The sequence below is a fragment of the Vulpes lagopus genome, chromosome 4 (genome assembly GCF_018345385.1).
Source record: "Vulpes lagopus strain Blue_001 chromosome 4, ASM1834538v1, whole genome shotgun sequence".
Classification (NCBI taxonomy): Eukaryota; Metazoa; Chordata; class Mammalia; order Carnivora; family Canidae; genus Vulpes; species Vulpes lagopus.
The window spans coordinates 135,933,019-135,959,925 of NC_054827.1; the positions used below are offsets into that span (position 1 = coordinate 135,933,019).

Consider the following 26,907-nt stretch of genomic DNA (forward strand, 5'->3'; position numbering starts at 1 on the left):
ACAAAGCATGTGTGACATGTAAAGATTGTTGTCAACAGGCTTTAGGAATTCAAGTTTGTTGCTATCCCATAACTTAGCCCAGCCTGCCCCGTATAGGGCATCTTCCTTCTGGTCCCAGTGATCTGTTCAATGATGGGTTTGAAACTGATCTAGAGTGAGAATAACTTTCAGGGCCCTTATGCATATCCATGGGGAACCTTCTACTTTTCCACTGAACCTGGAGTTCTCAAGATGTGGTTATCTCACCAGCATGAGGGACAAGACTGTGAGAGAATGAAATTGGCACAGAAGAAGGCAGAAGAAAAAGAGAGAGACTAGGTTCTTTCTGGTTTAAGAGGAAGGTAAAGATAAATACATCCCCAGACTTTATTCACCTGACCAAAGAATTCCTTTTTCCTTAAAGTTTTGAGTTTGCTTTTTTGACACTTGAACTCAAAAGAATCCTTATTGAAATATGGACCAAAATTAGATTTCATTTTTTCCAACTTTATTGAGATGTAATTGACATATAGCATTGTATAAGTTTAAGGTGTACAACATGATGGTTTAATAGATATATATATAGTAAAACAATTATTATAGTAAAGCTAGTTAACACATTCATTAGCTCAAATTTAGACTTTGTTGTGATAATAGTTCTACTTCATCCTGAAATTAAATGATTTGGCAGTAACTGTATTTATCCTAGCTGTTCTTAACAACTTTGCAAATAAACTCTTCCTTCTCCATATGCTATTAGCAGGTTTTCACTAGTATTATCTAAAGTGAATAGCCCTTGATCACACTCCACAGGACATCCTGATGTACTAAGAGTTCCATAACACATTATCAACATTTATTAAATCAATTTGTTTATTCAAGAATAATTGACCATGCTATTTCTTGAGTTCAAGACTTTTTCCATATCAAGATTCCAGGCATTAAGGGAATTATAATTGCCCCATTTGTGTCAAGTGTTCAGTTATAATTAACAGGGACATTGAAAAACATGAGAACTCCCATTACATCCACATAGATGGAAAGAACAATTTCCAGAATTTGTGATACAATTCCCAAAAAATAAAGTGGCTGGTGCGACAACACAACAGATGTCCACTCCAGACTGCCTTTCTCAGGTCCAGTAGTGCCCCGACACGTTATTCTGAGATAAATGCCTTAATGCCACACAACTAAAGATACTCAGATTTTTCTGAAGATAATAAAATATCTGTTCCAAGGTTCCACAAGTAGAAATAGACATTGCTGGGAACTTTTTGAGGATAGTTCCTTTTTAAATTTTTTTTTTCTATAGAAGTTTTAGGCTTATAGCAAAATTGAGAGGGAGATATAGAGATTTCCTATTTATCTCCTACCCACACATATGTATAGACTCTGCATTATCAATATCCCCCATCAAAGTGGTACTTTTCTTAAAATTGGTGGACTTATATTGACACATCATAATCACCCAAAGTCCATAGTTTACATTAGGAATCACTCTTCATGATGTACATTCTATAGGTTAGAACAAATACAGAACAACCTGTACCCATCATAATATCATGCAGAGTGTTTTCACCACCCTAAGAATCTTCTCTATTTTTTTTTAAAGATTTTATTTATTCATGAGAGACACAGGGAGAGAGAGGCAGACACACAGGCAGAGGGAGAAGCAGGCTCCATGCAGGGAGCCCGACGCAGGACTCAATCCCGGGTCTCCAGGATCACACCCTGAGCCAAAGGCAAACGCTAAACCGCTGAGCCACCAGGGATCCCAGAATATTCTGTACTCTGCCCATTTGTCCCTCCTGCATTCCAACCTCTGGCAACCACTTATCTTTTTACTTTCTCCATAGTTTTGCCCTTTCCAAAATGTCATACAGTATGTACCATATGGTATGTAGCCTTCTCAGATTGGCCTGTTTCACTCAGCAATGCACATTTAAGATCCCTCCTTGGTTTTTTTGACTTGAGACTTCATTTATTTTTGGCACTGAGTGATTTCCTATTGTATGGATGTTATTTATCCATTCACCCACTGAAGGACATCTTGTTTGCTTCCAAGTTTTGACAACTATAAATAAATCTACTATAATATCTATATGCAGGTGTTAGTGTCGACATGGTTTGAACTCCTTTGGATAAATACCAAGAAGTGCTTATGAAAAGAGTGTGTTTAGTTCTGTAAGAAACCAACGGTTTTCCCAAGTAGCCGTACCATTTTGCATTCCCACCAGCAATGAATAAGAATTCTCACTGCTGCACATCCTCACCAGCATTTTAGGTTGTCAGTATTCTGGTTCAGGCCTTCCTAATAGATGTGTATCAACGTGTCATTTTGTTTTAATTTGCATCTCAGTGATGACATACGTGGAGCATCTTGTCAGATCCTTATTTGCCGACCATAGATCTTCTTTGGTGTCTGGTAAGGTCTTTGGACCATTTTTAAATCAGGTTTTTTGTTTCTTATTGTTAAGTGTTCTTTGTATATTTTGGAAAGCAGTCCTTTATCAGATGTGTCTTTCGAAAATATTTTTCTCCCAGTCTGTGGCTCATCCTATTTTCTCGATATTGTCTTTCCCAGAGCAGATTTTTTTTTTTTATTTTATGAAGTCCAGCATATCAATTATTTCTTTCATGTGTTGTGCCTTTGGTGTTGTATCTAAAAGTCATTGCCATACCCAAGGTCATCTAGATTTTCACTTATATTATCTTCTAGGAGTTTTATAGTTTTGCATTTTACATTTATGTCTATAATCCATTTTGAGTTAATTTATGTGAAGATTATAAGGTCTGTGTCTAGACTTTTTTTGGGGGGGCAGAGGGGGGGCATATGGACATCCACTTGTTCCAGTACCATTTGTTCAAAAGACTGTGTTTATTCCATTGCACTGCCTTATCTCCTTTGTCAAAAATCAGTTGACTATGTATATGCAGATCTACTTCTGGGATCTCTATTCTGCTCTATTGATCTATTTGCCTAGTCTTTCACCAATACCACACTGCGTTGATTACTAGAGCTTTATAGTGAGTCCTGAAGTCAGATAGTGCCCCCTTTCCAACTCTGTTCTTCTGTGTTGGCTATTCTGGGGAATAGTTTCTTTTCAATTTCTTAAGTTACATAGTAGTTTTACCAACTTGTCTATTTTATTCTTACGTGATATGACACATCAACTTTACAAATATTCTTTTTTTTAAGATTTTATTTATTCATTCATGACACAGAGAAAGGCAGAGACATCGGCTGAGGGACAAGCAGACTCCCTACACTGAGCCCAATGTGGGACTCAATCCCAAGACCCTGGGATCATGACCTGAGCCAAAGGCAGACGTTCAACCACTGAGCCACCCAGGTGCCCTTACAAATATTCTTGTGTATGACTCACATATTATATTTGAACAAGATAATCTTAAAACCAATAGCATTATGCAGACATGGCATTTTGCAAAAGCAAAATGTTTTCCCATCTAACTCTCTAAAATATTTCTTGCATAATATGGTATAAGTTTTTATTTAATAAATTAATTTCACCTTTCATTAGTGTCAAGAAATCTTTCCTGGCTTATAATTAAATGACTCTTGTCTTTTTCCAGGAATCATTCAGACATAAAGGAATGTGATGGAATAAAGACCTCTAATTCTTAATATTTAGACTATGTTTTGGATCAGCTAGTTTTTGTCTTTTTTATTTTATGAGGCATAGAATGAAATGCTTCATTGTGTTCCTATTTCCATAGAAAATGTTCAACTGTTTTCACCCTATGGTAAAAGTATGTTAAATAAACAGCTAATAGAGGGTCTCATTTTACTGGCTTATGTTCCACTGGATAGAGAAAATCCATCTACCATATCTAGCACTAATAACAACAGAGCATATTATAAAATACTAACTTAACGTTGTTAAAAAGTACAGAAGGATTACTAATACTATTTACATTTCCACACATTTATTCATTAATTTATTTAATTCATGCAACATTTTTTGAGCACCTACTATGTTGTACTTGTGCTGAGTGATGCTAAATGGAAAAGATAATTTAATAATACTATAGTATGATATGGGATGTACACAAAGAATAGGACTGATGCAAAGAGAGAAAAAAATCAATCCCTCCTGGAGATCTTAGAATGTCTTGATAGATAAGGAACGGGTTGAGCTACCACTTATAGAATAAACCAGAGTTCTTCACCTAATCATGATAGAAAAAGGATTTTCTAACAGAGAGAGCATATATAGCAAAGAAACGGAGAAGAAAAAAGAAATTGGTACTTTGGCCAATTGAACTGGTGACAAATGGCCATCTTCCCACTACATAGAATGCTGGACAAAAATCTCTCTCACACACATAGACACACAGGGAGTAAGGTAGAGGAACTCAGAAGCTAAAAGGAAACAAACAAAACAATCTCAGAAAGTTGGAAACAAACAAAAATCTCAAAAAGCTAAGAGTGCCTGCGGGGCTCAGACGATTAAGTGTCTGCGTTGAGTACAGGTCATGATCTCCAGGTTCTGGGATGCAGCCCCATAGGGCGCTCTGCTCAGTGGGGTGTCTGCTTCTCCCTCTTCCTCTGCCCCTCCCCCCAACTCGTGTTCATGCTCTCTCTCTCAAATAAATAAATGAAATCTTTAAAAAAAATAATCTCAGAAAACTAGAATTCTCTAAGGGACATCAGCAACTGATTCTATGGATACTCCTATCCTCATCAGCCTCCTCCACACACATTCCCTGCCCCACCAACCACGCATACGCACCAGGTGTGTGGGAGCTACAGCTTAACATGTTATCAGGTACATTAGATACAGCCTCTAGCTTATAGCTGGAACTTAGTCATAAAACTGGAATCCCAGAAGGGCAGCACTGGCCATGAAATGAGAAAAAAACAAAACCAACCAAACTTTCTTCAAACATTGGCTCAAGAAATCGACATAAACGCAAAGCAGCTCTTGGCAGGAGGGAAGAGAAGAAAAGTTGATCTCACTAAAAATCATTATCAATATCTGGAAATGAATTTCTAAGGATAGAACCAGCATTACAGACAATGTACTAGATTACACCACGCTAGCAGATAATAGTAAACATCATGTCAATAGGTAGGTAATAGAATAATCTTAATGAAACCATAAAATGAGTATGTTTACAATGATTAAAGGGACAAAGAAAGAAATAGAAAGCGTAATGAAAAACAGATCATCTTGGGGAAAATAAGATTTCTAAAATATGCCAATAGCCTTTTATTTATTTTTTAAAAGATTTTATTTATTCATAAGAGACACACAGAGAGAGACAAGAGACATAGGCAGAGAGAAGCAGGATCCCTCCTGGGATCCTGATGGGGGACTAGATCCTAACCCAGGATCACGCTTTGAGCCCAAGGCAGATGCTCAACCACTGAGCCGCCCAGGCATCCCCCAATAGTCTTTTAGCAATGAAGATTACAATGAGTGAAATGAACAGTTGAAACAACTGATTAAAAAAAAAAAAAACAGATATATATGACAAACCTAAGAAAATCCTACGAAAATAGCATAGGAGGTGTTAAAAATATTAAAGACTTACATAAGATGAACAACAGTGTAGATTATGTTTAAGCCATTTAAACTCTTTTGAAGATAACTGAAGATTTTACTTCTATCACCTTTTCTTTTTAACACCACCATGCTGTTTTCTTGTTTTTTTTTTCTGTTATCCTTTGCCATATAAACTTTTCCTTTCTGCTTTTATGCTTTTATGAATGAAACTGAGGCAAGATTGATTTTATTCCTTTTCACTTAACCTGTTTCTGCTGAATGGATTGTTATAGAATTATGTTTTATTTAAATGAACGTTTCAATTTTCTGTGTTATGCTTATGTATGTGTTGGGGGTTTTTTCATAATTGTACCTAGTAATCAATCAGCACTTTCTAAGTCAAGGCTTTAATCAACATCAGGAAATTAAATTCAACTATGCCTTTGATTATTGCTTCTTTTATGGTTGTTTTTGTTGCTCCTTTGATGGCACCCATAATTATTAGGTGACATCACTTCAAATGATTCCTTATCATACCTTGGTCCCTTTTCATCTCTGCTTGTTATCTTTGTATTTCATCCTGTTGTCCTCTTGTGTTTTTCTGATCTATCCTGATGACTTTCTGCTTCTCAGAAATTTTGCTTACTGGATACTACTAAATTTCCAAAATAGATTTCCATAATACTCTCCAGGTAACTGTGATTCTCATTATTCATGTTACTGTGAAACATCAGGATGATGTCCTTTATCCTTATTTGTACAGTTTGTTTTTTGATGTTTTTGTTCTGCTTTTGAGATCTTTTTGATTAGCATTAATTTTTTTTTCCCTTGAGAAACCATGTAGGATTGGAGTTGGGTTTTTTTTTTCCCTTACTCTTGAATGAAAATTTATCGATGTACTTCCAGTTTGATAGCCACCTGAATCTCTTATAGATCTGGAGAGCAGATCCATGTGTATAATTTATAAATCAATTTTCAGTGTCTAATTATTTTTACTGAGTATAATTTATCTGGATTGCCATGTGTAATCTTCTACTACCTGGGATAGCTAGGATTAAAATGTTTTGAATCGATTAAACGTATTAAAATATGCCTCCCTCAGCATGATTTCTACTAGGGCTCTTATTGTCTTTACACTTATCCCTATACTTGTAGGAATTTCATTTTTGACAATGAAAAATCATGCCTCCAATTTCTTTCTGCATTCTACTCTGTCACTTCTGAGGGATATGGAAATATAGCAAAAGAGGGGCAAAGGAACACTGATCTAATCAGTTTCAAAAAATGATATCCGTGCGTTGCAGAGATAAATTTATATTTTTCAGACTATGGGAAGAGACAATAAGGGATGGACAAACTATTTTTCTATCATCTTTCTTGCAAATGGAGCTGCTTTGTTTTATGATGTTGAGTACATATCAGTCACAAATTATTTTTATTTATCCTTTGCCATCCATCCTCTATATACAGTAGAAATTACCAGTTTCTAGCAACAGGTTACTGGTAAAAATCCATTTTAAAGATTAAGTTCTTGTCTTAAAAATATATGTATATTATATATATGTATATATATATTATATATATAAATATATGTAGAATGTATTTCAGGGAATATTTTAAAAAGAATGTCTTACTCTATTAGACTGGGTACATTTTAAATTGGAAGCTCCAGAATATCTCTGGTTTTAAATCTTACTTTACCATGATACACAGGGATGTGGATTAACTAAATTGCCACTGATAGATAGATGATAGATAGATGATAGATAGATAGATAGATAGATAGATAGATAGATAATTGATAGATACATAGATAGATGATAGATAGATAGCTCAATCTCCAAGTAGCAGAAGTATATATAACTGGATCACATATATATTTGTACGTTTTTTTCTCACTTTTCTAACACAAGGGAAAACTTAATTTCTTCTCCCACCCACAGCCTAATATTCTACTATTGCTCTAAATTGCAAACATAATGGAAAAGAACAAATAATCTACTTCTCAATTTCTAGCCTTGCAACTTCAAACTAAATAATTGATGGTTACACAGAGTCATGAGTAGATCTAGAGACATGTGGGTGCATCCGAGATTGCACCACTTGGTAGATATAAGTGCTTGTACAAATTCTTAATCTCATTGGGTTTCAGTCTTCTTACTAATAAAATGCAGATAAGGTGGTGGGGAGATTAGATAAGACAATATACACAGGAAGCCTGGCATACAGTAGCTTCTCAATTAACAGTAGTTTTTCACTTCAATGTCTGAAGTTGTTTCTCTCCCAGTTTTTCAGGGGGAAAAAAAAAAACCCTTTCAAGAATAACAAAGCTCCTTTCTACCTTTTTCATTAGGAAAAGAAAACAAATATTAAATGAAAGAACAGTAATTAAGATCAAGATTGTTTTGTGTATCCTTTTTGTTAGTATATCGTTTAGAATTTCATTTCTGGCTAGTAATTTAATATGTATATTTATCTTATTGGTGGGAATTTTGTTTAATCATAAAAATTAGGAAAGAATCCACCTATATGGCAAATCCAGACTAAAATTTAATTTGTTTCAGAAAAGTTCAGATTAATCCTTTTCCTACATTAACAGAACACTCTTAAATATGAAATTAAAATCACCACACCACATCTTTATAATCAACCATATCATAATTTCTTTGAAACCAAGGATTACTTTTTACCTCTTCTGTATCAACCTCATCACATAATATATATTTGGGCCCATTGCAGCTAAAATCATTACCTTTTGTGGATCTACAATATTTTATTTCTAAATTAAAATGTTTCATAGTGTTTTAATAATAATACTGATATTTAAATATGTGACATTGAATTACATTTTTCAATTATTTACATTTCTTTCTTTATCATCAAGTCAATCAGAAATATTAGGATTTAACTCACCGGTTGAAGTATAAAGGTATGATCCTGTTTGTTGTGGCACTGGCCGTTCTTTTAGGGTCTATCTCAGAACCAAGAGTCTTTTTATCAGGGTGTGGAGAACAAGGTAGGAATACAGTGACTGGCTTCTGGAAAGGATGTATTGATGGGTGTTTAACATGGATCACAGGGCTTGTGGATACTATCGGGTAGGAAGTATCTTGCTGTGTTTTTAAATATGCCACCAAAGATGGATCAACTGGTTGGACCTAAATAAAGAGAAAATACATATATTCATATATTTTAATAGCAAAGATGCAAAGTATCAGCATATATCTATGCCAATTTTCTGAAAATTAGATAGAACTTAATTTTAAATATTTCCCTATGCACTGTTGACTAGAATCAATACTGCATTAATTTATTTAAAAAGCACAGCCTTTGGTCCCCCTTATACAAAGTCTTCCTGAAATCTAGGTTCCCTATCCTGTGTTATAAATAACTGAGAAGCACTCTTAATTGTAGGCAACAAAATGACCTAGAAAACAAATTAGACATTTTACATAATTTCTAATTAGAACTGTTGTTAGACCAAGTGATCTTTAAAAACTAGAAAAACAAGACTGTGTTTATTTGTTTCCTCTCACATAAGAATGGCTAATAAAAATAGCATGATTCTAAAATTTCAAAGTTTATGGAAAATACTTATGAATACATTGCCCATAATATGTTTTTTCCCTAATTTTTCTTCTTTGCTAACAACTTACAATAACAGAAAAACAAGAGAACATGGGGAAGAATCAAAGCTGCAAGACAGAAAATATTGAGAAAGTATATCTTCTAAAATGTACAATTATGTTCCAGTATATCTTGTGTATACCTTGTAAATAGTGTTTGGATATATTAAGTCCTCATTCCAGAAAAGGGCTGTTTTATCATTAAATATAACCAAATATTCATAGTCATAAATATTTTAATTGTTAGCTTCCTGTTTGCCTCCCCTCAGATGTAAATCTTGACTCCTATGAATGTCCCAACGTCTGGCATCAGTTCTATCATAGATATTCAAAATATGTTTTTGTCAATAAATATCATTAAGAAACACAGACACATACACAAACGTGGCTGAGAAAGCTTTCAAATAAAGCAGGGATTTATTTTGGAATGAGATTCACTATGCTCCAAATCACTTTATCACTGGATATTAGGTCACTTAAAGTATAAAAGAATTCACTTACGAGTATACTAAATAGTTGTACCTTCTTTATCCCTTTTGGACCATGTTTGATGACTCACAAAATCTATGAGAAGAAACTCACCGGTTTTTAATATTTACCTTTAATTGTACCAGCACTGGCAAGCCAAAAACTCCTGGAGGGTAATTTAAGGACACTCGGGAATCCATGCTTGGCTTAAGAGTAAGGCCCTTCTTTGTTACTGTGAAGGACTCTTTCTTTAAACAAGACACAACAGAAAAGATACCCAACGTGTACACTTTCACTTCAGCACAGGCCCCCTGTATGGATTGAGAACATGAAAGGACATTAACCCAGCACTGTTCTAGGAGTATCTGCTGTATGTACACTACCTGCTGTTCCTGTAATCTCCCACAGTTGAAAGGTTTCATTAACCCCAAAGGGATGGTCATTTCATGAAATGAAGTAGAAGTAAATATGAATTTCTCAAATTTGAACTACACAATAGAAAAGAGAGAAATAAATATATTTGTAAATTTAAATTAAATTCCCCCAAAAATGTACAGTGAATGGACACTCACATTTAATGTTTTCACAAATATTAACTGTTTTTGGAATCCTATCTTCCTTTACCAGGATAAACTTTAAATATTGGCCTTTAGCCAGAAAATTCAATACTGTTTTAGGGAATTCCAAATTTCATTATTTGGGTAGTTTATCCAAAGCTAGAACACCTGTTCTGTCAGCAATTTCTTCCTTCTGAAACAACTCACAATCTCTTAGTAAAGTCATTTTCTCTATTTGTCTCCTTCGTGCAGTGGGAGCAAATGACTCCCAAATGAAAAGAGACATTTGTGTTTCATTTTTATGTAGTGACATTTAAATTTGTAATGCATATTTGCAGGCATGTATTCAAGCTTTTTTATCACACAAAAAGGAACTGGGTACATAAAGGAAAACAAAATTATCTACTGGTGTAATCACCAAAGCTTAAAATGAAGAGGAAGACTTAAAAGTCATTTGATCTATTCATGTTTCCCCAAACACCAGCCGGGCTCCACCCCAGCATGAGTGGATAATCATGTAGACACACACATAAACATTTCAGGGACAATCACAATGGAAAATAATCTATCATTTGAAAACTGACTAAGGAAGACATTTCACAATATCACTTCGTGAATCTGTTGTTGAGAAAATTCAGGGTGTGATGAATGTTATTCATTGGCTGAAGGGAAAATGTTGAGAGGTAAGAAAGAAATGTCCTCCCGGAACTGAGAGTGGATTGTGCATTTAGAGCACATTTGGCAGATGCTGGGAACCGGAAGTGTTTTTAAGCAGGGGAGTGTCATGAACAGAACTCTGATGATGGTTTGTTTATCTGACTCCAGAATTAGAATGCTTAAATGTCGTATGAACTGCATAAAATTTTGGAAGGAATCCAGAGTTTAAAATTTTTTGAGCTAAAAATAGAGATAACTACCATTAGAAAACTATAAAAAGTATATGCTCTTATATTTTCCAGTAGACAATGGTCCTCTTATTTTGTTTTCCATTTTGCTCTGATGATCCATTTACAAAATATCTTGCCTGCTCATTTTGTGAAAGTCACATGCACTATCAACAGTGACAATCACACAGACTGATCAAGATTAAAAAAAACCACAGTCAAGGGCAATGCTGACCAGACATACAGGCTTTCTAGACTAAATATAAAATATGAAAAAAAAAAATAAAATAAAATAAAATATGTTAGTGACATGAATTGGAATAAGTAATTAGAATAGGCTTAGCTTTCATAGTCTACCGTATAACCTTGTCTGTAACTCAAAAAAAGAAAAAGAAGAGATATAAAGAATTTCTTCTTTAGTGGAATTTTAAAATATTTATTCCTTGCCTTTGACTTCAAATGACGACTTACATAAAACTAAAAAGACAAATATTTTGTTTATAAATAAATTCAGTGTCCCACGGAAGAACCTTAGTTCCCATCAACTGTATGCTAAGTTTAATAACTGTTATAACCTGTCATCAAAACATGAATTTGTGACCATAAAGAAACCCTGAATTATTACGATAGTTTACCATGAAAAATGGTAATGTATTAACTGCTAACACATGTTTATAGGCTTCATTTTATTTTTGTAAGTGAATTTACTCATTTAATCCCTATGACCCTATCAGGTAGGCACTAATATTGTGTTCATTTTTCAAGATAACGACACTGAGTCATGGAAAGGTTACATAATTTACCCACACTAACAGCAAGGAAGTGCAGGAACCAGATTTCAAGCCCAGCTAATCTTCCTCCACAACCCACATCCTAACTACCACATATACTGTCTTCTGTGTATGAATCAGGCACGATCTATAGACTTAAAAACTACTGCAAGGCACACACATACAATTGTTCATATTTTTTTGCATATTTTTCCAACTGATGAATGATAAAAATATAGCTAGTATCATCCGAGGATTCTAATGTTCTTAAACTTAGGCAGAGTCTATCACATTACAAATGTTAGTCTAATGCTAGTCTAAGGCATGACATTCATTAAGGCATGATTTAGATTTTGTTTCCTGGGAGAAAATACAACATTTGCTGGGTCCTGGACCCACATTCTTCATTCCTAAGTTTGGCCAATAATTTCTATTCTTTGATCATAAAGATCAAAAGATGGCAAAAACTCTGTGAATTCACTAGCATTAATCTAATCAACCCTTCCATTTGCTACTGATGAGCAATTACATCTATCCACAATCTGGTAGTCTAAGTAATATTTAGTAGAGGAGTCAAATAGCAAATGTAGATGTAGCCAAGGATTTACCAACCTTATAACTTCCTCTCATTCCTTCCAGTGAATTTGGGGTTAGGTAACTTGATTGAAGGTTTATGTCAGACATTTTTACCATGATGTCTCTGTAATTTCCCCTGTAACGTGCAGTAAATGGAATTGCAATGCATATTGGAAATGGAATTTTCTTTTCCGTATCTGAGCACTCAACAGTGATGACATTACTGACCAACTCTTCATTATCACTCACTATTAAAGAACTCATGCTGTTAATTATCCGGCATTCTAGATATTGTAGAATATATGATGGTGCTGTAATATAACAAGACACTTGGGGGCTGCTATCACTCAGCATATCAAAATACCTGCAGGGAAAAAAAGACATAATTTTTCCAATTATTTGATTTATGCACTAAATGGCTAAATGCAAAAGAAAGGGAAGCAAACCATAAAATACTCTTAACTATAGAGAATAAACAGGGTTGATGGAGGGAGGCGAGCAGGGGATGGGCTAAATGGGTGATGGGTGTTAAGGTGGGGACTTGTTATGAGCTCTGGGTGCTGTACCTAAGTGATGAATTATTAAATTCTACTCCTGAAACCAGTATTACACTATATGTTAACTAACTAGAATTCAAATAAAAATTTGAAAAAATATAAAATAATTGAAAAAAATATAATATAAAACAAATATAAATAAATAAATAAGCACAAACTCTAGAGCCACATTGTCTTGGTGTGAATCCCAATTCTTCCACTTATTAACCCTGTAACCTTTGGCAGGATACTCAGCCTCTCTGTGCCTCAGTTTATTCACTGTGAAATTATAATAAAATGATATCTGTCTCATAAGAAGGTTGCGAGAATTAAATGAACTAATATATACTAAATAATTAAAAAGCTGTGTTTGAAAAAAACAAAAACAAAACAAAACAAAAAGCTGTGCTTGACATATAGTAGGTATTCTATACATGAGTTATTATTACTATTGTTACTGTTGACGTTGCTATTATTATTTATGTAGTTGATTTCTCAGTTTTATTCACTTTACAATATGAATCTAAATATTACTAATGCTTTTTGATAAACCACATACTAATTCCTGAATCATTTACTAAATTTTGAGGAAAGGGGATAAATATATATCTGGTATTGGAATTATCCAAACACATTATATCAAATGATGATACTTACCATGTTTTTTAGAAAACCTGAGAAAGATACAAAAGTACTATGAACCTATGCTTAATCAGGATAATTAGAAGCAAAATATTCACAATCTTTGAAGAATCAATACAAAAGCCTCTTTTGACCATTTGTCGTACTCTTGCTTTTTATAACCATCACCTTTGCCAAAGCTTTTAGAGTCTTAAATATTTGAATTCAAATTTGAGATCAATCATTATTTGTTTGACCTTAAACATCAATAATAATTATTAAAATAGCCAATATTTTAGCTCTCTCTATGGGCTAGATTTTAGGTTATACATTGTTTCATTTAAAAAAAAAATACTATTTTCAGTTATCTCTCTATCTGACATGGGGGGCTTGAATTTGCAACCCCTAGATCAAGGGTCACATGTTTTACTGACTGAGCCAGCCAGGTGCTCAGGTTTTAGGTTACAAGTTGTTTCATTTAATCCTCTTTAGGGAGTTAGGCAGGTATTACTGTCATCACCTTTTAAAATAGAGAAACTGAGGCTTAGAAAATTTTACTTGTTGAAACTCATACCAATGGTAAGTCACAGAATCAATAATCAAATCCATCTGTATTTAGTACAAAAGCCCAAACTCTGACATAATATACTCAAATCATTCCAAAGCACTGGCTTCTTCATCTATTACAAACTAAAACTAATACCTAATCCATAATAGTATGAAGATGGAATGAGATGAAATATTTAAACTTCTTATAATAGGGGGTTAGCATAAAATGCATGCTCCATAACGTAGGTCTCTACATTAAAATTATCAGCTCGAGTTTCTCCTCTTCTCAATATTTCTCATTTCTTATTAGTGAAATGATTGAAGTATTGGGAATGTCAAAGATAAATGAGAGCATCAATAAAAATTTAGCATGAATACCCCGTTCGAGAATAATCAGCTTTTAACTATTTTTCAACTCTTAGTAAATTGAATTTTACAATGCCCTTTAACATAGATATCTTTTAAAAATGTTGAAATTATAGAGGAGTTTATTTATTTATATTTATAATTTTGAACCTGTCAAGTTAGAAGGAAAACTACCCAGTACATTGATCTGTTTGTATATTCTCTGATGATGGTGATAATGGTACTACAGAAAGTGTGAAACAATTTCTGAATTGTTTAATAGAGAATACAGTGGCCCAGCCTTGTATAACTTCAAAAATTATTTTCTTCTGTGCCCTGGAAACTATCTGCATACACTCTTCTAAAAGACAGATAGATGAACTGAGTAAAGAGACCTGTAAATGCTTCCATTTCTCTAGCCTTAGTCAAATAGATCTAGTCCAGCAGCTAAAGTAATCAGATTGGTTTATGTTACTCTTGTTTCCCTTTGAGTCTATACACACTGGGACAAGGACACTAGGAGAGATAGGTTTCTCACAGAAAGCTCTCCAGGGAAGAATCACAACAGATTGCTAGTGAGGTCTTGTTGATGACACACATATTTTAAATAGCCTGATGGCTTTCTGGCTCAAAGGATTGAAAGGAGTAGTCATCTGTATACATATGCAAGCCAAGCACAATTGGTTTGGATGCTAAGAAGAGGAAATCACAAACTGGGGAACACCTAAGGGAGGTAGTAGAGGGAGTGGTTCAGCAGTGACTCATTAGCTGATGCTTTGAGTCATTTCTGAATGTGCGAATATGAAATGTTTTTCTCAAATAAAATGGACAACTTCACATTAACTAACTTAATGCTTATTTCGCAGAGGCAGTAATTCTTTGGAACTATGGGTTCTTTCATGCATTGAATGTACTTCCATGACATCTATAAAAGTCATTAGATTCCCAGCCCTGTAGGGACCTCACAGCTAACCCCACTCAACCTCTTCATTTTATTGATGAGATAACTAAGGTCAAAATAGCAAAATGAGCTGCTTGAGATTGAAGACTCAGTTGTGATGTGCAAATGGTATTTTACACCTGAAAAGAACATCAAGGCAGAAAGGGGTTACATGAAGGCTGGAAGCATGTGGGAGGCAGAGAAACTGAGGATTGTTGAGAGTGAAATCAAATACAAACATTCAGCGCAGCTCGAACATCTGAACATCTGCAGAGTGGTGTGGTACAAGGCCCTTTATGTGATTTTCTCATTTGATCTTACCAAATAATCCCCAGAAGTATATATTATTTCTACAAAGAAGAAAATAGGCTAAGAAATGAAGCAAGCTGGCCAGGGTTACAACACTAGTATGTAAAAAAACAGGAGATAAAATTTAAGTCTGTCTGATTCCCAAAGCAATGATTTTTATCATTATTCCTCATTGCCTTCTAAGGGCGTGATCTTTGTAGGAAAACTATGGCTGTGAATATTTTATTTTATTTTATGTTTTATTTGGACAAATAGGGATTATTATCCCCTTGTATAAGGGAGATAATTCATGAAGTGTATCTGTCAATTTCAACATTTTCTTTTTTTGAAGTCATGGGCTCTTTGAGAATCTGGTAAAAGCGCTGGACCATCTCCAAGGAAATAAAATAGGTGTGAAAATATACACTCAGTTTTAAAAACTGCCTAAAGCTTACCCTGCCCCCCGGAGTCTACAGACACAAGTTAAGAATTTATGATCATTTATAAATTATAAATAAATAAATGTGAGAATTCATTTATTCATTTATTCATTTATAAATGTGAGGATATAGCTAAAATAAATCTGAGGCTAGAAAATGCTCTTCTAGTATTCGAACTCTCCATAGCCTCCCATTTTTTTCTTATTATAATTGAAAACGTTGTGATTTAGAGGAGTGTTCACGTTCTGGACTTAAACCACTTAAGTGGTTCACTTAAACCACTTTCTCCTATAGCCAATTCCTCTTTCTTTAAAGAAACAAAGTTTGTTTACTAAAATTATAAAAAAATACTAGTAATAGCAGTCATTTAAATTTTACTGGGACTAATTTAAACTAAATTATTGATTCACAATTTCTTTTGGAGATCTGAAGTGGAAATATAAAATTCTAGTCATATATAAATACTATGTATAATAACTACAGAAATACACCCATCAGTAGGCATATACAAGAACCTGTCACATTGCATTTACTTACTCTTTTTCCATTATGTTATTCTTTTGCTTTAGACTCTCTGAATCATTGGAAAGAAGACTATTCAGATATTTGCCGGAGATATCACATGTTATTGAGGATGTGGTAATCTCTTCTCTTGGGCCTTCTGAGGTCTCTTGAATTTCTCTTTCTGTTGTCTGAATTATGTCATGCATCTCTTCCCTGTTGCCATTTATGTTCTCAACAGTCATGTGTTCTGTTTGTTTATCATCTTCATTTTCTGCGTTATCTGGGAACATTTTGTTCTGGGACTCCCCTTGCTCTGTTACATCTCTATTCAATGATGTATTGTTTTTTTCCCCCACTGATTCTGAACTCATATGTGCTTTATTTTTTTTTAATTGGACCTGGTTTGTATAAGAACTTTGCTCTCCATTTGTGGGAGAAACAGTAGCTGTTTCTATGACATTTTGTTCCCCTCTTGCAGCAATGTCTGCTGCTTTGATATTGTGAATGGTGGACATTGTCTGCAGTGGAGTACATTCATCATGCATGCCGCATAAATTACACATCTCTTTTTCTTCTTTCTTTAGAAGTGTAGCAGTGCTCCCCAAATATCCATTTATTTTCATGAGGCAGTCTATGAAAGTAGAGATTTCTGCAATAGATACATAAAAAATAAAATACAAAACTGAATCAAATTATATTTCTTCACTGACATCAAAGGAGGTACAGCAAGATAGAAACCTACCAAGACCCTTACCAGGCATTTAAGCCTATCTTCCTCCTGAAGGAGAAGTCCTTGGTACAACTGTTACTCTTTTAATACATTCAGGAATTGGGGACAAATTGCTCTTTACTGTAGTGGCAGGATAAGTCTAGTCTCCCCTGCTCATGAAAATGCTTTGATTATTTGAAGGCAGATACCATGGTCCCCTCATATTCATAAAACTCTTCAATTGAAGTCAACATCTCCTTCAATCATTCCTTGATGATTTTGGATGATTTTGAGAATTGTTCCTTCTCCTTTGTACTATATTTATTGTTTATCAGTGATCCACTTATAATTATTTGTCTGAAATTCAGCAAAAACCCTTCAGATGAGACTTGGGTAGCTGGCATACCATAGCTACATTATTTCTACTGTTGCAGATGCTATATTTTATTAGGTCCTTGGTTGGCTGCTATGAGAATTAAGTTAGGTTTACACTATTCCTCCTGCTGAGCTTATTCATTTACAATTTTCAAATTAGTCTTCCAAAAAAAATAACTCTAATTGTAACAGGTCTTGATTCTCTGATTAGAATGTGCACTGGCTACTCAAAGGCTGCTACACCAAGTCAAACCTCTTCACTCTGGTGTAAACCTTTCCATGATCTGATCTGATATAATCTCTTACTCCATCCTCATGTTCTATCATTCTCTTCTTTGCCCATCCTTCCTCTGAGTTACAGCTCACAGCTGAGGTCATCAGATCACTTCTTGAAGGTTTAGCAACTCTCCAATGTTTATAATTTAATTCTGAACTAAGGAATATGTAATTTATAGCCTTATAGGTCAGGATTTTCAGAATCATCATTAAACCACCCATTTACGAGCTGAGTTTATCTCTGGGCTCCGATTCTGACTTGTGTTTTTGTCTTGTACCTAAGAGCATCTTTATTTTGATCTCCTGCTCTGGTAGTTGTGTCCTTCTCACTTTCCATGAATAAATATTTGTCTCAATATATTGCCTAGAACTATATTAAATTCTTTCCAGAGACTAGAGATCTGCCTATAAGCTCCAGCTGATAAGGTCTGGGTCGTGCTGTCTTTGGGCAGATTTCCCTGATGTCTACCAACTGCCCTCTAGGTAATTTCTTAACGTTATCCCCTGGATCCCTGATCAATGAGACCTGCCCACTTTCCTTGGCATTCTATTTTTTAGAGTTGGATTCCATGATACCCCCATCTTTTCATCTAGAGCAACTCTTGTCTGAGATCATATTCATCAGATACAATGTTCTTCCTGCCATACTTCTCAGCATCCGTAAGTGGGACTGTTCCCAAGAGTCTGCTCCCCTCTTAGTGGGTGTGGGAAGGGGGTCCAATTCAATAGCCCAGCCCACCCCAGTTTTTCTAATGTTTTTGCAATAATGAGTTTAAGCTCAAATAATTCTACAAATAGAATACCTTATTGCAATATAGAAAAACTGCTTGTTCTAGCTCAAACTAGGGATAATTTCCTACCTTTAATCTTGGGTCCTGCTAATAATACCCTTGCCTGGAATGCTCCTTCAAGATTCCTAATTTTCAGGGATGCCTGGGTGTCTCAGAGGTTGACTGTCTGCCTTTGGCTCAGGGCAGTAACCCCGGGGTCCTGAGATCAAGTTCTGCATCAGGCTGCCTGCAGGGAGCCTGCTTCTTCCTCTGCCTTTGTCTCTGCCTCTGTCTTTGTGTCTCTTATGAATAAATAAATTTTAAAAATATAAAATAAAATACTAATTTCCAGCTGTATAAATCCAATTCTTTCCCCAACCTTCAGTTTAAATACAGCATTTGATCTGGCATAATTCCCTATTTCCCACTCTAAAAATGGAATCTTGCCTGCTTGTGAAGTCTTAATGAACTTTCTTTCTAAGTTTTTAGTGGAATTGGCCTTAATGTCCCTTGCTTATTTTGCATTTGTCTTACCTTATTTCCTGTACTCTGATGTTAGTCCTTTATGGATAAGACTCTATCTTAGCCTTCCTTGTACACTCCTTCATACATCTCAAAATGACTACCCAATCAACATTTCTCAAAGAGAGAATAAATAAAAGAAATACTTGCCTTGTCTCCAGATACACTGATTCTCCTTGTCAAGCAGTACAGACAGCTGCTGGCAGGTAGAGTGCAGAGTCCCTGCAGTGTGCTCCAAGAGTTGGTGAACGGCCCCACTGAGCTCTTGACCCAGAAAGACCACTGTGGCTATCCAGGTGGCCCCACCAGACCCTTCCCAAGGGTTATCACCCAGGAAGGCCTGCTTTAGCATCAGATTTTGTCTCCAAATCTGCTTCAGTATTTGGCCTAGTTTACCTGAGCCCATGTCCTCTGAATCCATTTTTGCTCCAACAGTGGAATGCTTCTTTTCTGCCAGCAAAGCCTAAAGGTTCAGTAAATTCAAACTTGGCGATGATACTTCTCTTAAAATCTAGGAGATGATCCAAGTGAGCCAGCCAAGCACTTTCTCGCATTATAATGGTTTATTCAGCTTCTTGTTGACCAGTGAAAAGTTACTAGGTGACCAAAGGAGGGGCGTTCCAGCACCCTGGCTGCCATTGTGTACAGAATAGATTAATCACAGAGATAGAACTAGCTCACACAATCCCACTCGCCATGTAAGTTTTACATATTCAATATGCATATGGGAAGCCCTGTGTGCTTTTCAAGTTTTGAGGCAACAAAATATAGATTCAATAGTTGGATGAGAACTTTATTAATCAGAGGTAAACTATTTAACAATATTGCCAATGAGATTCCCATGTAATATTTAAAAATACTTATGAATGAAATAATATAATGTTTGAATTGCTGCAGAAAAATCTTGGAGTGTGGGAGTGGTGTACAGATGAATGTAGATGGGCTGTTACTTAATTGTTGAAGCTGGGTATGGTTACATGCTGGGTCTTTACAATTTTCTCTATTTAGCATATATTTATAAAGTCAAGTCTGTAGTGAGATTGAGATATGTGATTGGCTTCTTCACTCTGATAATTTTTCTCTAATTAGATAAAGTGTCCCTTCACTAAATAAAGCAAACCTGAAGAGCGACTTTCTCTTCACCATGTATAATTAAAGTTCAAATGCAACAAGTTCTCATCAATACTGGCCCTTCAGTTGGCATATTGTGTATGAGGCCACTGCAACACAGAGCTTGATCCAAGAGAACATGGGGATGTGTGGAAAAACCCAAGACAACTTGCTTCCTCCCCTCCAAACCCTCTCCTGATACCCTGATATGGCACCAAGGGGGAGGGCAATGCCTTCTAGACCAACTCATGTTCTCTCAGAGGTACCAGATGAGGTGAAAGCTTCACATTATCTCATCTAACACTGGGATTCTTAGAGTCACATTCAAGATGCCTGGAAAACAAGATAAGGAAATAAAATCCAGTGAATAAAGAATAATGGATGAATACCACAAGCCTAAAAACCACTCTAGCTGCCTATGGTTTGAAGAGTCTCCAGGAAAAAGAAAGAAACTATGGAAGGAAGCAAGGTGCCCGGCAGTTGGCAGAAGTAGGGGCTCAGTAAACCTCTGTTCACCAAAAAGGCAATTTTTTTTTTTTTAGATATGAGTTCATACCACATCATGGACCATATGTTTAAATATTTTTCACCTTCTTCTCAATACTAAACATTTTTTGGCTCAATTTTCTTTTCTTTTCTTTTCTTTAACTCCTGAAATATGTATTTAATTTTTGTTAATAGTGTATATAATGGCTTTAATTCAGTATCATTTCTAAAGACTCTCTATAGTATTTACTGTGGGTTGGGCAGTAAGTGCTGGGAATAGACCTTTTAGGACTTGGAAGAGAGGCAGGCACATAACAGAATATGAAAATGCAGCTCAGCCTGTGATGAGAGATAAAGCAAAAGTAGAAAAGAAAGATCATGCAAGGTTTGAAGAGTAGAAAAATCATTCCAATTAGAGGTCAAGGAAGTGTTTAGATTAGGGGCTAAAGGATGTTCTGGATTTGAGCAGGCTAGACAATAGAGAAAAGGCACATTCCAGCATAGGGAGTAATCACATGATCCAGCATAGGAAATAATCACAAAAGCATGAAGGTATGAAACAGCCCCAGTGTGATAAAAAAATAGGAAAGCATGGCTTTTTAGAGGAGGATTCAGTAAGGAGTCAGAGGAGCACCAAAGCTTTGATGCAGTAAGCACAGACTGAATTTGCCTCCACTTGAAAAGAGGAAGTGATAAGAGAAGAGTCTAATAATTGAGGAGAGTCAGGAAGAGAAGTTGGAATTATGTTTGGCATGCAAAAGAGAGAAATTAAATATTTTTAAACCAAGTTAAAAGATGACCAAAGTTGTGCTGCAGATGATTTAGATGGTAGAAATCTGAGAGGGAGGAGGCTTGAGGGCCCATATTAGAGTGTTAACAGTACAGGAAATGGAAGGGGATGCCTTGAGAGGGGGTCTGCTGTCAAGTGACTGGAATTTACTAAATCATTAATTAGAGGGAAGAGAATCAAAAAAATTGAAAATCCACTCATTCATTTATTTGAGAAATACTTATTGGCCATTGATGAAAGAACTGTGGTTGGTGGCAGAATGTGACAAAGATTTTTAGTTTGGATGACTGAATAGATAGTAAAAAAAAAAAAGTCTTTGGATTAAGGAATTTAGGGAAAAAATTAGACTTGATGGATGGATATTTGGATTAATTTAGGATTTTCAGAGTTTAAGATAGCTGAGGACAATTCTTTGAATTGAACTAGAAATTAAGAAGAAAAGTCAGAATAATATTGGCATATTTTAATGTCATCAGCAAACAGCTGATGGATGAAGTAGAAGAGACCGATGGAGATTTACACCATGCACATTTTAAGTGTTGAATATCACTGATAGTGAAATGCTGAACATTGGACCAATACACATTTTTTCCCTTCTAGATACATGGGAAAATTCTTTCTCAGGGTAGGGGGGAAAAACCCAAAACATACTCCAGCCTCGTTGACATTTGCTACCTTCAAGTTCAAACTTGTTCTCTGTCTGGCTTCCCAAGAACATGTAATATTTGCAAAGTCAGACCTACCACAGGCCATGCTACATTTACTTGTTAAAACAAGCATCTGCATGTTCCTGCCTCTTGCTTTAAATGAATTGATATCGCTAACCATGGAAAGAACTGACATTTGCGATCAAGATTTGTAACACCCACAGACGTTAACTGCAAAAATTCATCTTAATGGGTTTGACATCTGATTATCATCTTCATTGTGGCTACTAGTTATTATCACTACAAAGACTTTCTTTTACTTTCTTTACTGAGAACTCTGGGCTTCCACTGACATGAAAGAAACTAGCATGCAGTCGAGAATTCATACGAAACATTATGTGGTTGAAAATCAACAGTTCTTCACATTAAAAGCAGCACAGTGAGTAGAGATGCAATTTAAGTTAAGTAGGATTGTCACTTGTTTACTACCTGAGAGAGAAAACTCTCAAGAGACTGAATAACCTGTTGATGCTAGTCAGGAGATGAGGACAACACAGTTTGAAGCATGGCAAGGTATGCCACTTGCCATGGAATTTATAGTGAGTAATGGTTGATAAATCAGATATAAGCAAAAGAGTTACATATGCTTGAGATACTATGAGTCAATGTGATGAGTCCTGTTATCTGATTTTGTTATTTTCTTTGAGTGCCTGCAGTTGCCTACATCAGAGCTTTTGGTGCAGTAAGCACAGACTGAATTTGCCCCACTTGAAAACTCTTGTTGAATTTCTGTTGATCTTTTAACTGTTTTGGACAAATTCGTACAACTCTATGACGTGAGGAAGAAGTGGGAAAAGTAGTTGTTTTGTTTTTGTCCCCCACCCCCCCAATAATTTGTTACAGGATTCTCAATGTGCTCATCAGTTTTTTTAAGAAGAAGTGGTAAAAACTGAAGCTAAGACTTCTGGTTAAACAATACAGGTTAGATCTATATTCTATCTATGCTTCTTCCCAAAATGCCACTGAAGAGGATAAATAATATATAAATCCCAAAAGACAAAGAAGACAGGTGATACTACAATACACAAAAGATGTCTACAACAAATCTGTATTTGTTGATCTTTTGGAAGATCAAAAGCAGATGGACAAGTTATATGACTTAACCAAGATAAGAGAGCACCCATAGAGTAGAAAACAGGCCGGTTCTTGCCATGGAATCTCAGAAGGTAGCAGGAATTAGAGACGACCAGCACCACTGACAGTGAGAATGAAGTGAGGAATAGAAGCAAGTTATTGAAACTGAGTTTTAGGTGTAGGTAGATTCCTAAATCTGTTCCTCTGCCTCAAATAGCCAGACAACTCTCTCTGCCATGCAGGGGAAGCTAGAGGTTTTCTCTATGAAGAAGCTGCAGCAGGAAGGCAGGAGGCCTAGGCTGAGCCAAGAAATGGAAGGAAGTGCTATAATGATGACAAAGGTTAAGTAAAATGTGACAATGTTAATTACTGAGGTCCCCTCTATAGTTCTGCTCAGTTCTAAGAACAGGTGCCAGTAAGCATAACCTCTCAGGCAGAAGATGAGATGTTTCCTCTCTAGAGTAACTGAACACCTCAAGAGAAAAATCTATGAATAGTGGAACTTTTAGCACATCCCCCCACCTCCTCAACCTCCCCAACCCCTCCTTACTCCCTGCTCCCAGAAGTTTGCCCTGCCCCCACCAGGTCATCAACAATGAAGTATCTGGTTGGTCAGTCATAAGCCCCATCTATGCATATAAAGTTTTCTAACAATGCTCCTAATGCCTCACTTTCAAGAATAGAATAACAGACAAGGAAGTCAGGCATTGGAAAAAGCCTCTAATATAATGTTAGACACTTAAGCAAACATGAAACTTGAAAAAAATAGAACAAACACAGGCAAGAGGAGAAAATATCAAACAAAGCTATAATTAACATCTTTAGAGCCTGAGATACGAGAAAATAATGTATCCACAAAACAAAGCAAAAAAAAAAAAAAAAAAAAGATTTTCCAAAAAAGGGAACATTTGGACAATGAGAAAGAACACACAGAAATGCAAATAGGATAACAGAAAATTTTCAAGCTGGTATATGGGTAGACATAAATAGTTGAGGAAATCTCCCAGAAGGTCAAACAAAAAGACAAAGAAACAATAGGGAAAAAAGGAAGTTAAGAGAAATTAACAGTTCAATGCTGGTAGCCTAACCAATATGAGCCCTAGAGAGAAAAAATTAAAGGAAATAACTTATTAAAGGAGTAATATAAGAACATTTCCCAGAACTGAAGCATTTCGTATTCTGGATAGAAAGGTCTGAGAACAATACATGCAAAAAAGAAAAAAATCATAACTGCTTATGTCATAGCGAATAGTCAAAACACCAAGGACAAAGATCTTAATAGCCTCTGAAGAGGGAAAGCACTGAACTTCTCAGCGGCAACACCGAGACATAGAAAATAACAGAGTTGTGACTTTAATATTCAGAGGGAAACCTCTTTCTAACTTAGAATTCTGTTTCCCCCAAACTGCCTTGCAAGTGTGCAGGGACACAAAAGAGAAAAAGTGATGTGATGCAGTAGAAGGATTGGCTAACACGACGGTGATAATCTCCTTGCAATATTGTGACAATGTGATTTTTTTTTTTAATTTTTTTGACAATGTGATTTATAATAAAAAATAAGATATTTGGTTTTATTTTTATTTATTTATTTTTTTAAGATATTTGGTTTTAGAGCCCATTTCTGGAACAGGGCTTCTAAAACCCTTAGAACTTCATTAGCAGTGAGAGCCATAAAGGTGTTCTTTGTTATATTAATTAAGTGGCTTTTGGAAAGCCCCCTGGATGCCAGCTGCTTGTCAAACTCTTCTCTAGGGAGGTGGGGAGACCAGAGGGGCTGGAGGCTGAATCAATTGCTAATGGCCAATGATTTCACCAATTATGCCTACACAATGAAGCCTTTTGTTGATTCTATTTCAATAGAAGTGGAAAAAACTAAGAAAGTATTTAGTAAAGTGTGCGGACTAGGGAGGGAGGGCATTTTCAGGTATGCACATATCAAAAAATTTGCCTCCTATGTAAACTTTCTTGGAAGCTACTAGGGGGTGTACCCATCAAAAGCAACAGAGTTAACAGAAGAAAAAAAAAAAAAGCTTGGCAATCAGGAGGAAATAGAAAAGCCAGCAAAGAGAGGGATGGATGAGTTAAATGCTTAAAATGAAGTCCAGGGTGGCCAGGGCCTCAAGAGCTCCTAGTCCTGGGTACAGCAGTCATCTGAGGGTCCAGGAGGGCTGTCTACAAGGGGGAAATGGAACTATGGAACTATCTGATGTTTTAGCCATTCAAAAAGAAGTTTTGCAATTCTACTCGAGAATTTTGGTGAAGAATTATTGGTAACTGGGCAAATGAAGTAAAATGAGACAATTAATAAAATAAAATTCTAAAAGAAAGGATATATAATAACAGTATATTATATAGCCCTGCTATGCATAGTATTTACATAGCCATAATAACAAAAATAACTGTAATTACTTTTAAGTGATACCGGTGATAATTAGTACATTACCAGAATGAGTATAGTAGGCGTGCATGTGGAGAATGAGTATAATGTGATGGCTATGAGAGCAAAAGCCTTATTTCGATAGCAGGAAGTCAAATATTTAAAAACAAATCAAATATTTAAGAATAAGCAGAAACTAATATTTAGGAATCTGGAGGTAAGTGCCAGAAGAAACTGCTAAAAAAATTGAATGCCATTGCCCCTGGTGAAAGATGTGGGAAGGAGGAAAGCAACTCCTGACCTCTGAGGGCAAGTGCACTGCTACCTGCTAGGCCCTGGTGGTGTTAGGGACTGACCTGACATTCACAGCTAGTCTCTAATATTCTCCTGTTGAACGCAAAAACTATCACAGAATATCAATATCGTATAAGGACACTCTGTGACTATAATGGATCAAGGCGAAATGAAGACCTCTCTATAATCATGTCTAAACACAAACAATATATGAGCATTGTTCTAGCCACAAAAGACCAATTATCTCCCTATTTCAGCTTTTATGACAGAGGGCTACTTCTTACCGACTTTAGTATCAGTACATATACTCTTAGTATACATAGTTCTAGTATTTCTCTAGTCTTCCCTCCCTATAGATAAGATTTACAGAAATACCCATAGAATTGTCCCCATTTCTAAACAGCTTCTTATCCAGAGCAAGAAACTTCCCCCAAATCACACAACCAAAGTCCAATTCTTTATTAAATCTCTTTAACTGAGACACCCCATGGCTCCCTTCAACGGTAGGGGTTCTCCTTTACTGAAATGAGTCATAAGCTCTGTCTATGCAGTGACAGATGTGTTCCTGGTGGCCTTTGAAAGATACTTGGGTATTTCACTTAGGAAGAGGGAAAGGGGCAAGTACTGCAGCTTTTCTTTACCGTTGCCATGCTAGTGATTCTTTAAGAACTATGTACACGTATTACTTTTTTTTTTTTTACTTTTTTTTCACGTATTACTTTGGTATATATGAAATTTATATATTAAAAAAGAACTAAGGCCAAATGTTGCATTCACTACAGGTCCTTTGGTGATGATATTAAAGTTGCATAACATATTCACAT

At 35.6% G+C, this 26,907-nt stretch overlaps 1 protein-coding gene across 1 annotated transcript in view; it reads right to left on the bottom strand.

Moving 5' to 3' along the window:
* Positions 1 to 19,668, bottom strand: part of DTHD1 (death domain containing 1) — a 61,083-nt gene extending 41,415 nt beyond the window's left edge. The window contains exons 1-5 of the mRNA XM_041753078.1: positions 19,396 to 19,668; positions 16,627 to 17,242; positions 12,407 to 12,734; positions 9,715 to 9,894; positions 8,403 to 8,647 (exon numbers count right to left, since the gene is read on the bottom strand). Of these exons, the coding sequence (XP_041609012.1) occupies positions 8,403 to 8,647; positions 9,715 to 9,894; positions 12,407 to 12,734; positions 16,627 to 17,242; positions 19,396 to 19,666 (1,640 nt within the window). The 5' untranslated portion in view covers positions 19,667 to 19,668. The remainder of the gene's footprint in view (positions 1 to 8,402; positions 8,648 to 9,714; positions 9,895 to 12,406; positions 12,735 to 16,626; positions 17,243 to 19,395) is intronic.
* Positions 19,669 to 26,907: the final 7,239 nt, after the last annotated feature.